The sequence below is a fragment of the Ostrinia nubilalis genome, chromosome 26 (genome assembly GCF_963855985.1).
Source record: "Ostrinia nubilalis chromosome 26, ilOstNubi1.1, whole genome shotgun sequence".
Classification (NCBI taxonomy): Eukaryota; Metazoa; Arthropoda; class Insecta; order Lepidoptera; family Crambidae; genus Ostrinia; species Ostrinia nubilalis.
In genome coordinates, this window is record NC_087113.1 from 4,783,292 (window position 1) to 4,795,337 (window position 12,046).

Sequence of the window (12,046 nt, forward strand, 5' to 3'; positions counted from 1 at the left end):
GTAAATCGCTTTTCTTGTTAGTAATACTACGGCAGTTCCACTGTATTATGGACAACTGGTCCATTATTACAGTTAATTACTTCTGAAGTATTCTTATTAGGAAGGGCAACGTTGGACGGTGAGTTAAAATAATTAGACTGGGACAAGGAATGAAGAAGAGTAATAAGCAGTTCTTTAATTGACATATCAGACAAAGAATCATTTTTGCTATCGTTTACAAGAATACTTTGGGATGGGGAAAAAGGAGAATTCAAATCTTTAATCAGGGCCTCATGACTGGCCCGATCATACCCTTTATTAAATTTGGGAGGATCTTTTGGTTTTAAAAATATGGTCTTTTTGTATGAACTACTGGTGCTCATGTTGTTTTTACTGAATCCAATATTCCTTTTATTTGGGCTTGGTGGAGGTGGAGAAGTTAATACATCTGCATAAGATTTGGTAGCCGGAGGGTGTAATTTCATTGCTTCAGCATAAGTCAAACATTCTTTTGCCATAGTTTCTTTAATATTTCGCTGCCTCAGAAACTCTGGACACTTTTTGCTGGTAGCAAAATGCGAACCAGAACATAAACAACACACAAGGTCATCTTCATGAACAGAACAGTTATCCCCGGAATGACTTTGACCACACCTGAAGCAACGAGGAGTCGACCTACATTGACTTTTGATATGACCGTACCTGCAGCACTGAAAGCATTGAATGGTGGGGAATATGTACAACTCCACTGGTAAAGAAGTGAAGCACATAAATATTCTTTTGGGTAAGACTTGTCCGTCAAAAGTAACAACTACAGTTTCAATTGGTACAAATTCTGATTTACCATTGTTAACATTTTTCCTTTTTAAACGCCTAACTTTCAGAATGTTGCCACATCCAATTGGAACAGACATGTTCTCAATGATTTCCTCATCGGACCAATCTAAGGGTACCCCTCGGACAACCCCCATACGAGTAACATTGGTAACCGGGATGAATGCTTTGTACTTATTTAAAGTTAATAACTTGTTAGTCAAAAATCCATTGGCAGCTTCATGGGTTGAGAAAGATACAGACAATCTATTCCTACCAATTTTTTTCAGGCTTCCATTAATAACATTATGGATTGAATTCTTTTTTAAAAAATGGCCAAATGACACAGGGTGTACAGTAGCATTATCATTGGGAGAAGTTATCTCTTTTTGCACGTGTATTATGAATGGTGACAAATCCGACGCTAGATATGACTGCCTACCAACAGGTTGTCGTAAAGGACTCTCTTCAGAAACACTAGCTGAATTTGGTACTGAAGGGTTGATATTCAAAGTAGAATCCAAAGCGGATTTAGAATTTAGAAGTAACTTGTCCGATGAACTTTCGCATTGACAATCGTTTTCATTTATCACGCCTTGTTTATTATGGTGTCTCCTTTTTTTATTGCAATGTTTACACAGTTTTCGGGGAGCATGAGTTCGTTTTCGTTTGCTACTAACATTGCATTCAGAACCGTCCGTATCCACAAAAGAGCTTTCGCTTACCAAGTTTACATTATCAGACGAGATAGTTACAAAGTTAGAAGCCTGGGGGATGCCTCCCCCAGGATCATCAGAGACGTCCATTGGACCAATTAAGAAAAGAACAACTTACCAGTTGCCCGATGAAAAAGTACACAATTTATAAAATAAATACAATAATACACTTAAAACCAATACACTACACTACTTTACTGATCCTATTTAGCTATTAATTATAACAAAAATTAATAAAACCGTAGAAAGACGTCTACACCGCCCGACGTTTCCCGCGCTTTTTCAAGAATTTGTTTTGTTTTGCTCACGTTTTCTGTCACGTTGACTTTGACAATTGACCACAAACAACGAAACAAACTTTTATTAAGTAGATTAAGTGAACAGATTATAAAATTTCCATTTACATTGATTTATAACGATGCAAAAAAGCCGAGAATACCATCTTTCTTTTATTACCCCGATTGCAGCGACTTCCGCTCATGACGTAACGTGGGAAAATTGAGAACTAATTCTATAACCTCTAAATTTAATTTTATGAATCGCTCAAATATTTTCACGAGATTTGTAGTATGCCGCTTGGAAAGTTTGGAAAAATAACACTATCGTGGTAATTACTTGAATAATCTTCAATTCCTGTTAAAAGTTAACTCTATCCTTTGTGTGGTGAGCCCTATCATTTTAAATACATACCAATAGAACTTTCATTTATTTTGAAGTCGAATGTTCTTTCATGGTTTTTCACATTTTGTAACTAAAGATTTGTAAGTGATTAAATAATATTGTAACTGCTTTGCGGTTAATTTTTTATGTCCTACCAGTCAGCCTAAATAAATATTTTGGTATTAGGTTTATAGAATCTGAGACCGTCATGAAATTTAAAATAATGTACATTTAATATACTAATTTCAGGGTAGCCATAACTGTATCCAGTTTGTCCTTGTTCGTGGTATCCAAGAACTACGTAAATGCCAGCCGCCTGGAGAATATGAAAGCAAGGGAACGCATGCGAAGGTCCAACGAAGGAGAGTACCCTGAAAGTTACAGAAAGTGACTCCCTTGAATTGTAAGTATTATTCTAAAATGTTCAATATTAAGGTAAAAAACTCCTTATTCAATTGTTTCTCAATTTGTATCCTAAAAATTGTAATTTATTCATAGTCTTGAATTAATGGAATGAAATTTTTTAACATTTAAACTTGAAAATGGGTTGCTTCAAGTGGGAATTGAAAGACACCAGAAACCAGAGAGCAATAAACTATTAAAATTTTAAAGTTTGATGCTTGCAATAATAAAGTAGCTAATAACAGCTTTTCTTTGAGATTTAGCAATTAAAACAAACAGTACAGACTATTAAGTTTTTTGTTGTTGCAAATATTTTGGTTGATCACTTTTCTTCATACACATTACAGGTGCTGACTCGCAAGCTTTTACGTCACCAATTGAGCTTCCAAGATGGCGGTGCCCCAGCTTGACCCTGCGAAGCTGCAGCTTGTGCAAGAGCTTGAGATCGAGATGATGTCTGACATGTACAACCGACTCGTGAGCGCGTGTCATCGTAAATGTATACCTGTGAAGTACCATGAGCCTGAGCTAGGTGGGTTGCAATTCTATATTTCTTCTTAGGGCATGTACACAGCACGTTTTATAAGCGGGACGTCCACGCGTGTTTGTAGCGGTACTGACAGGCTAATCGAACTGCTCTGCAGGAAAAAAGCGCACTATCGACGCGCTTTTGTCGTCGGTGCATTTAAAATACGTGGTGTGCACATGCCCTTAGTGTTTTATGTAGAATTATACACTAATTCTGTGCTTGATTATCCTGTAAAATATTTAACATTATTGGCTCTGGTGAGCTAAAGGAAGCTTCAAATTGCCCCAAAGTGTCCCATTGATGGTAAATTGATAATATTAAGTATATGAGAATTTAGCTGATAGATATACCTAATATCCTAAATAAAAGCAATAATTTTTCCCCTTTAGGGTCAGGGCCAGTATTGTTTACAAAGATAATATTTTACTGACTTTGGTGTTTCTAGCTAAGCTCTTTCAAATATTGAATATTTTCTTTTCGTTTTCAGGCAAAGGCGAATCCGTGTGCCTTGACCGTTGTGTCGCAAAATACTTGGACGTGCATGAACGGATCGGCAAGAAGCTGTCCAACATGTCCCAGGGCGGAGACACAGAGGACCTCACCAAAATGAACCTCCCAGAAAAGAAATAATATTAGTGCATGGAGGTAACTTGCAAAGAATCATATTTAGAGTACTTGCCACACTTGTACCTCATTAATGAAACTGTACCTCAGATACCCCTGATATTGTACTGGTGACATATTTTTTATATATTTTAAATTAACTTGTGAAGGTGCACAATACAATGGAAATTCGTATACTATTTGTGCAAATTTGTATGTAAATAAGAATTCTGAGAGTTTAGAAATAATATGTCGCCCTAATTTTGCCATAAGTCCTATTTAAAAATCGATTATTTCGGGAGGTGGGGCATAATCGATTAATTGATAAATCTATTATTCGGCAATGCTGTCTCCTAATAAATTCGATTAACTTATAAATGAGTATTTCTCAAAAAAAATGTACATTTTGAAAAAAAAAAGTGTGCTTTGAAACAGTTCAAAAGTTTTATATTTATAAATCATCACACAAAAAAAACACATACACAATTTTGAAGGATGAATATTAATCTTTAAGATAACGAAGAAATATAGCTATAATCCTACTTATTACCAAATATTTAGATATTTTAAAAATAGTCCTTTTTTACCTTTCATACAAAAACCTGTTTGCCACCCTAGCTTTTTCATGTGTTTTTGTTTCATAAAATGCGATACGTAACTAAATTATTGTAAATTTCTTTGTATTATCGTTCTACAGTAATCGCAGTTTCTGTATCAAATTGATTTTCTATGGGGTGTCATAATGAATTGGCAATTTAAAGCAAAAAAACAAAATGAGTCGCTCTCATTTACTATTTCGTTATTTACTCTTTAGTTACGATTATTTCTACTTTCCCATGGTTTCTGAACAATTCCATATTTTTTTTTACACGGACAACAATAGCTGCGCTCTGAATGGCTGTTGGCCTGACGTCTCCGCCATTAAATCTATCGCGAAAATCAGTGAAAACGTGTGTGTTTTGAGGGATTACTTTTTCGTAACAGGAAGTAAAATCAGCGATTTTATATAGAACGATAAGTCTTCATTTAACCATTTTTTGTAATACGTGTGGTACGAACATTTATTAAGCTTTTATATTTGCTGTAACAGCTTTTATCAAAAAAATACTTGTTTCTGATCTCATTTTGTCTAATATTTCGTAACGTTTTTTACGAATTTCGTTACGTTACGAAAAAGTACAACATAGTGCTGAGTGTATACTGTTATTACCTGACTAAGCATAGTAATATTCACTACTTAATTTATTTCGAAAAATATAGAGCGTCAATAACAAAAGGATTGGATACTATCTACTTTACAGAAGTGCCACCAGCAAAAAATAATCAAATCATTTAGATTACGTTTTTATGTGATTACTTCTTTTGTTTTTTTAGGAATGCCGCCAAAAACCAATGCCGAAAGGCAAAAAGCTTATAGAGAACGACTCAAAATGGATAAACATGATGGAACAAAAATAATTTTATTAAAATAGTATGAATGATTACTCCCTTATTTTATTTCTAACCCCTTAATATTACCCCGTATGTGGGTGCATCATACTTACAAATATTTCGAATTGAATAAATGAAGAGCATTCACAATATTTCGCCAATGTATAACAAGCCTTATGGCCTTACTATTTCGTTACTACCGTTTAGTTACGTACATTTTTTTTGAGAAATACTCAAATACAGTTTCTAGTGTGGTTGTATGTTTATAAAATATATTATTGTTGTTAAAGTTACCAACAACCTTTGCTTTCATTGAGTTACGATATTGAACGTAAACAATTTGAATCAATATCAATGATAGTGAGTCTTGTGATGTAATGATTTACGTCATAGTATTGTTCGCAGATCTTGATAAATAATAATTCACAAGATGGCTTGAAATAATTACTTTCTTCAAGTTGCTCAGAGCTGTAAGAAAATATAATTATGCGAGATAAATCATTTGATTTACTAATTTTAATTAGTCGAAACTTGAATCTTTCGGCGGCTTGATTCAACAGCATGCAATCCATGTATTTACTGAATTTCCTTGCAAGTTACTGTCCATAAACTTAGAACAATAAAATACAAAACTAAAGCTCCTATTACTTTACAAATACGATATTGTTGTGAATATTATTTGACATCTTGTTTGAACAGAATCCTGTTCGCCTTTACATGCATTTTTAGTACGAGTGATTTATTTAGTTTGTTAATGTAGTGATTGAATGGTAGTTAACAAATTGTTAGAAATAAAACTATATTATAAAATTTTCCACTTTTATTTCATATTGCACGACACATAATATTTCAAATAACTATAAAATCTACTCTACAGTCTAATACACTCAGTGCTACTTGTATTTTGATTTTGTCTGACTAATATCTACAAGACCGAAATTGTAACCCGGCTGGTAACACTTTATAAGGTTAGCCAGAACAAAAACATTTACACAAAAGAATACGACACCCTTCAACCAAATAAGAATGAATATTTCCCGACATTTAAATTCCAGTAAGTACGCGTAATATAGCCAAGCCACTTGTGCGGAAACCCAGAGCATTATCAAGATTACACCTTTAGAAGCCTTCAGTCTAAAGTTATGCACAACCAAAGGTAGAAGCGATAGAAACCAAATGAAGTACTGTGACGTCATCACGCTGTTGTAAGCCACCATGACCACTGCCTGCGAGAATAAGGCGAATGACAATGTTTTTGGATCGCAACCAAAAGTCAAACTTAGGACGAAAAGTATAATAATCTCGAAACCTTGTGTCACTGCTTTGATTATATCGAAAGAAAGCAGATCGGTGGTTATGTACGAATAGTAGAAAAGTACGGAGAAATTGTGCCTCGTGTCCTTTCTGAATAAGTGGTAGATATAGGTTTCGAAGAGAAACTCGTAGCCGTATAGCAGATACATGCCATAGGTGAGTAAAAACAAAGTAGTGACGCAGCTCAGCGCGAGAATTATTTGCTTCATATTAGGCACGAGCGATAGGAGTCCATCTTTGATGCTGGTTCGACGATTAATCTTGTATTCGCCGAGGGAAAGGTACATAGGAAAACTGAACGCTATAGGATATAAACGTAAATGTATTGAAATGCCCAGTAAAATGCCGGATAGCGCGTATTTTGATAGCCCTTTTACGACATCAGTCTGCAGGCAGAGCAAGGATAGTATGATGAAAAAACATGGCACCGAGTCTGCGTTGCCTCGCGACGATATCGTTACGCTAAGAGGGTTGTACAACCAAATTAGCGAGCAATACAAAGAAGTTTTCAAAACTTTACCCTTGGCTGACGCACCTAGCTGTTGTTCTACTAAATTTTTGACAGCGATCGTTACGAGGATGTCGAAGATGGAAAAGATGATTTTTCCAACATACTTTCCTGCGAAGATGTTAGGTGTCATCAGGTAAGCTATTATGGGGCTGTAACGGTAGGTGTGGCGTTCGTATGGTGATTTTCCATCAAGGACGTGTCTGGCTGCGTCCGTGAAGACTTTGTAGTCGACATCTGTGTATGGCAGTTCGTGGATCATGTCATGGATTTCGCCGTACAACACCATAACCAGCCTGAGAACAAAGCCGATTACAAGATGCCGCTTGAAAGGCAGATTCACGAACTGCCACAGCCATAAGTCTTCTATATTCATATTTTAGTTTTTAAATTTTTCGCTGCAGACTGTAAGCAGCCCTTGAATTCTTGGAACTCCTTGGCGCAGTCGTCCTTCTTAAGCCCGTCTTCCTTGTGTAGAACGCACGTGGCGTACAGAGTAGCTTGCTTGGCGCACTTGGCGAATATGACGGGATATTTGGCGAACCTCTCCCGCGCTTTGGAGACAGATTCCATATCAATTGTCTGTTTTCAGATGGCCTGCTCTCCGGGAGAATGTTGTCGGAGGCTCGGCAAAGTTGTCTTCTCTTACAGTGAAAAGCAAGTCGTAAATGGGCTTCGAGAAGAAAATCCCTGTGGCAAGAAGCGTGAAGGTGATTTGAAAAGTCTTTGGGTATCGGAAGATCCAACTCCTCTTGCCTAGTGGTTGGCTCCGACGATGTTTGTCCATATCTCTCTAGAATAAAAAAAGAAAACATTTAAATTTAGCAATTTGGGAAATATTTACTTTAAGTAGATACGCTTATTATAAGTACTTAAATATACGACAGTAGGTACAAGTTTCAACAGCTTATAAAAGTGTGTCTATTGACAGGGTGTCCCTAGGGTGTGATGTGCAAATATCTAAAGGAGCGCCGGCCGATAACAATGTCGATCTACCCTCATTCAGAACGTAGGTAAGATAGCCAGTTCCTCTGTTGTGTGATGTGTTAAGGATTCCGGGTGAGGCTGTCTTCCATAGAATTCATTTCTATTTTGTGCTTCCACCTGCAGCCTGATCATCACTTTCCATCAGGTTAGATGCAGGCCAAAAGCTTTCTATGAATAAACAAGCAGAAGCAGACAGACATGTCGTAACTATAAGGGTTCCTTGTCAGGACTACGGAACGGAACCCTAAAAATGACGAAGTAAATAATGATTACCTAAGTTGGTCTATCCGTGACCGGAGCGAACTGACGCGGCTCCAAGTCGTAACCGTCGCACACTAGCGACACCGGCTTATGCTTGATGCAGCACTGGCGCATAGCCTCGAATATTCGGGAGCAACGCACCTCCTGGAAGTTATTCTCTGTGGACAATAAAATCAATGGTCAGAAAATAAAAAACTTTTTATTTTGCGTCGGGAAATGGCCAGTGTTATGTGGGACTCTGGACCGAAGGGCGGGGCCTACCCACTTTTTTTTTTACCCAAGAAAATGGCCTATCCATACCTACCGCCGGGGGACGGTAGGTTATGTGGGGCTCGAACCCACTAAAAACCTGGGGTGTTCCCTCTGCCGCATAGTGGTCGGCGCCTTGGGTACTAGAAACGACCAAGGCGCCTTCCGCGGACGTCCCGCCCTACACGGCGGGACCTAACACGCCCCCACTTAATGGGGGGCCGACAGGATTAGCCGGGACCACGAGGCCAACCCCGTCCGACGGCGGTGGTAGCCTGTGCAATGCAGGAGGAGGCGCCCCCGCGTCTCCAGCCTGCTGGCCACCACCAAGGGGCCTACCCACTAAGCCTAGGCGCAGACCACCAACATTTAGTTGGCCGATAGTTGAGTCGGACTGTATGAAAGTGTGCACATTACGCCGATTTGCTATCGGCCAATTCTTCATACAAATTAGAATCAACTATCGGCCAACTAAAAGTCGGTGATCTGCGCCTAGGCTAAACCCGACGGTGTTCTCCGATGCCAATATAAAGGAGCTGCGAGTATTGTCCTAAAATTGGACATTCGCCGTTCGCGCGGCTTTAGTCAGAAACCCTAGGGCGATCCCTACGCGCAATGATTTCAGTTTCATTCGCTCATGACTTGGCGGTTACAAGGGCATTAGCTTGCTAGATGTTCATTCAGATATTTTACTACTTAAAAGCCAAAAACCGATATACAGGGTGTTGATTTCAATACTCGCCATATTTATTTAGGTGATCTATCATGATTTAAATAAACGCATTATCCACCAACAAAGTTTTGCAAACGAAAGTGGAATTTTTAGCGAATATTTTCCGTGCGAAATCAACTGTACTGTTGCTCGCAATACTGCAAGTTTACACTACGGCACCATCGAGCTACGCGGATCGCTTGCTTATCATGTCGGATAACCTACTGAAGGAAGCCACGTAAAGTAGGTAGTGTAAATAGGTATTTTTCTTTGACTAACTAAAGTTAAAGTTCGATTAAATTTTTTTACTGATTCGTGATCAGAATAAGCTACTTAATCAACTCCCTAAATATGGCGAGTATTGAAATCAACACCCTGTATAACTCAAATCAAAGAAGGCAAAATGTTTTGTTTCACTACTAGTCAAAGGGCAAAGTAAAGACTACAGACTTGTCATTCTTTCTTGATGTATGATGCTTGATCGTGATTTTTGGTGTTTCTTAGGGGAGTATTACATCCAGCAGTTCACCTTTTTTTTTTTTTTTTTTTTTTTTTTTGCGGGTAAAAAATGCGTTGAATCGCATACCTACCCTGCGGGAACAGGGTAGGTTATGTGGGGCTCACCAAGTCAGAAGGACGAGGCATACCCACTAAAAAGACCCCGGTCACAAAATATAACAGAAGGTAAACTCATGTATGTACCTCGCTTTGCATACCTCTCTCGCTCGCACGCTCGGCCGTCGCGCTAGGGTTGTCTTGTCATGTGTTGCGTTTATTTCGTTATGATAGAAAAATGTTACTCTTAATACTCTTAGATTAATAAAACCTAGATGGATAGTCTTCATACAAACGCTTCGTCAAGAGTGAGGCAAAAATCTTATGTCATTAGTGTCAATTTTGTTGGGGAGTGTAGACAGTGAAGGCGATTTTCCCGAAAGTAGGGAAATTTTTAATACGTTTTTAATAATTTTATAATTAACAAAAACAAAACGCATCATGTACTTACTTATTTATTGAATTCAAAGTACCTACCTAATAACAATAAGATAAATCGACTTAAAAGTCTCGATTTCATAAAAAAGGAAGTGTATTTGTACGGCGAACAATTGGGAAATAAATTTTCTTGTTACTGGTATCATTCCCGTATTTAATTTTTGAAAGCCAAATTCAAGCAAAATACGCGTCGAATCGTAGTACTTACTTATGAAATGTAACACTGGTCACTTTCTTTTGTTTTTCTGATGTATTTTAGACACCCTTTCACAGCACAAACCGTTTTAATTAATTAAAATTCGTCGGACGTGTTTACCAATTTTTCACTTTGATAGTTCATGTGACGTTTACGGGTAAGCCGTGCCGGCTCCCTAAAAACTGCCTCACCTTTCGTGCACTGACTATCTATCTAGGTTTTATTAATCTAAGTTAATACTATGCAAGAAAGACAATAACAGATATCCATGTATACTTATTTATATTTAGTACGTTATTATAGTAATAGTTTGCAAACAAATACACGAGAAGGAAGTAGTATTTAGTTGAGTGGTTGACACTATTATCCAACTTAATATTATAAATGCGAAAGTTTGGATGTCTGGATGTTTGTTGCTCTTTCACGCAAAAACTACTGAACGGATTTTGATGTAACTTTACAGTATTATTGTTTATAACCCTGAATAACATATAGGCTATAATTTATGACGATTTGTGACAAACTAAATTTCACGCAGGTGAAGCCGCGGGCAAAAGCTAGTTATCCAATAATTCCTAAAACCTCTAAAACAATTCGATATTCCTAATAATTGAGTTGGCTTTCAATTTCAATTGAAATTCAAATAAATAACTTACTTACCTCCCCGAATCAACTGGTAATTTAAAAAATGAAAATTCGGTATTTAATGATGAGTTTAAGCAACGACTTTTTCTGTTCACTCATTTTCGTCAATTTCGCAAAACAAAATAATATCACGGGCGGTTGACCGGCGCGTGACTCAAGCGAACCACAGCGAACGTGTGGCGAACGTCTGTCGCGCCACGTCGCGCTCGCATTCGTCCAAGACAGTCTTGCTTAGAGCGGTGTCTATGTGTGCGTGGCTCGAGCGCGTTTAGTATGGAGTTTGTCTTCTGTTATATTTTGTGCCCCGGTGCTCCGTCACTCGCCATAAGTGGGAGGAAACTGTGGGTTTCCGGACAAAGCCTTCTCTACCACAGCCCCTCCCGGCGATTGCCCGCCTACACGGCGGGCCCTACAAGCCCCCCAGGACGGGGGGCGACAGGAGCAACTGGAAGCACACAGTTGTTCCCGTCCGACGGTGGTGGTGGCCTGTGCAATGCAGGCGGGGGCGCCCCCACGCCCCCGGCCCGCTGGCCATCACCGATCCAGCAGTTCACCTGCCTGAACTTTTCAAATGGCTGAAATGATTATGGTATCCTAAAAAAGCAAACCACTCAATTATTAAGAGTTTTGAACGGAAAAATAGCCCGATGCGTAAACAAGCGTCCAACTTGCGATATACTTAGTTATGTAGTAAGCAATCAATTAAATTGTTGACTATAAGCAATCAGCTTCTGAGGTGATCACGAAGGTCGTTCCTTTTAACTATTGAACAATTACTTCGTGCTAACCATTCTCAATTTGCACGTACCGTTAATACAAACAATATCCTTTTAATAAAACCTATTTTAAATGTGAATGAACGAACTGCAGTGTACGTCTGTCTGTCTATTGCCTTTTCACGCATAAACCCCTGAACCAATTCCGATAACAAAACAGAGATTTTAGAGACCCAGGAGATGATCGGATGGTATTCCGGTACATTATTTGTAAGTTAACATACGCGGGTTGACGCAGACAAAACAAGGCTAGTACCAACGACCATACTACG

At 38.3% G+C, this 12,046-nt stretch overlaps 3 protein-coding genes across 4 annotated transcripts; 1 reads left to right on the top strand and 2 right to left on the bottom strand.

Moving 5' to 3' along the window:
- The first annotated feature begins 2,006 nt into the window (after positions 1-2,006).
- Positions 2,007-5,943, top strand: LOC135084507 (mitochondrial import inner membrane translocase subunit Tim10). 2 transcript variants are annotated; one of them, XM_063979284.1, is made up of 5 exons: positions 2,007-2,115; positions 2,418-2,571; positions 2,918-3,102; positions 3,587-3,744; positions 5,077-5,943. In XM_063979284.1, exons 3-4 carry the CDS (start codon positions 2,961-2,963, stop codon positions 3,727-3,729), a joined length of 285 nt encoding a protein of 94 aa, XP_063835354.1. In that variant the 5' UTR covers positions 2,007-2,115; positions 2,418-2,571; positions 2,918-2,960; the 3' UTR covers positions 3,730-3,744; positions 5,077-5,943. The 2 variants fall into 2 exon arrangements, with proteins under 2 accessions (XP_063835354.1, XP_063835353.1); XM_063979283.1 differs by lacking the exon at positions 5,077-5,943 and having other exon boundaries at positions 2,015-2,171; positions 3,587-5,070.
- Positions 5,936-7,331, bottom strand: LOC135084504 (GPI mannosyltransferase 1). The gene has a single exon (XM_063979281.1). It carries the CDS (start codon positions 7,329-7,331, stop codon positions 6,027-6,029), a length of 1,305 nt encoding a protein of 434 aa, XP_063835351.1. The 3' UTR covers positions 5,936-6,026.
- LOC135084508 (uncharacterized) lies at positions 7,328-7,619 on the bottom strand. Its single transcript, XM_063979285.1, has one exon. The coding sequence runs from the start codon at positions 7,526-7,528 to the stop codon at positions 7,328-7,330; it is 201 nt and encodes a 66-aa protein (XP_063835355.1). The 5' UTR covers positions 7,529-7,619.
- Positions 7,620-12,046: the final 4,427 nt, after the last annotated feature.

What these genes read in the sequence shown, in the direction of transcription:
- LOC135084504 (XM_063979281.1), bottom strand. Translation starts at nt 7,331, where the DNA reads ATGAATATAGAAGACTTATGGCTGTGGCAGTTCGTGAATCTGCCTTTC.
- LOC135084508 (XM_063979285.1), bottom strand. Translation starts at nt 7,528, where the DNA reads ATGGAATCTGTCTCCAAAGCGCGGGAGAGGTTCGCCAAATATCCCGTC.
- LOC135084507 (XM_063979284.1), top strand. Translation starts at nt 2,961, where the DNA reads ATGGCGGTGCCCCAGCTTGACCCTGCGAAGCTGCAGCTTGTGCAAGAG. An exon ending in GTACCATGAGCCTGAGCTAG is followed by an intron (nt 3,103 to 3,586) that starts GTGGGTTGCAAT and finishes TTTCGTTTTCAG; the next exon opens with GCAAAGGCGAATCCGTGTGC.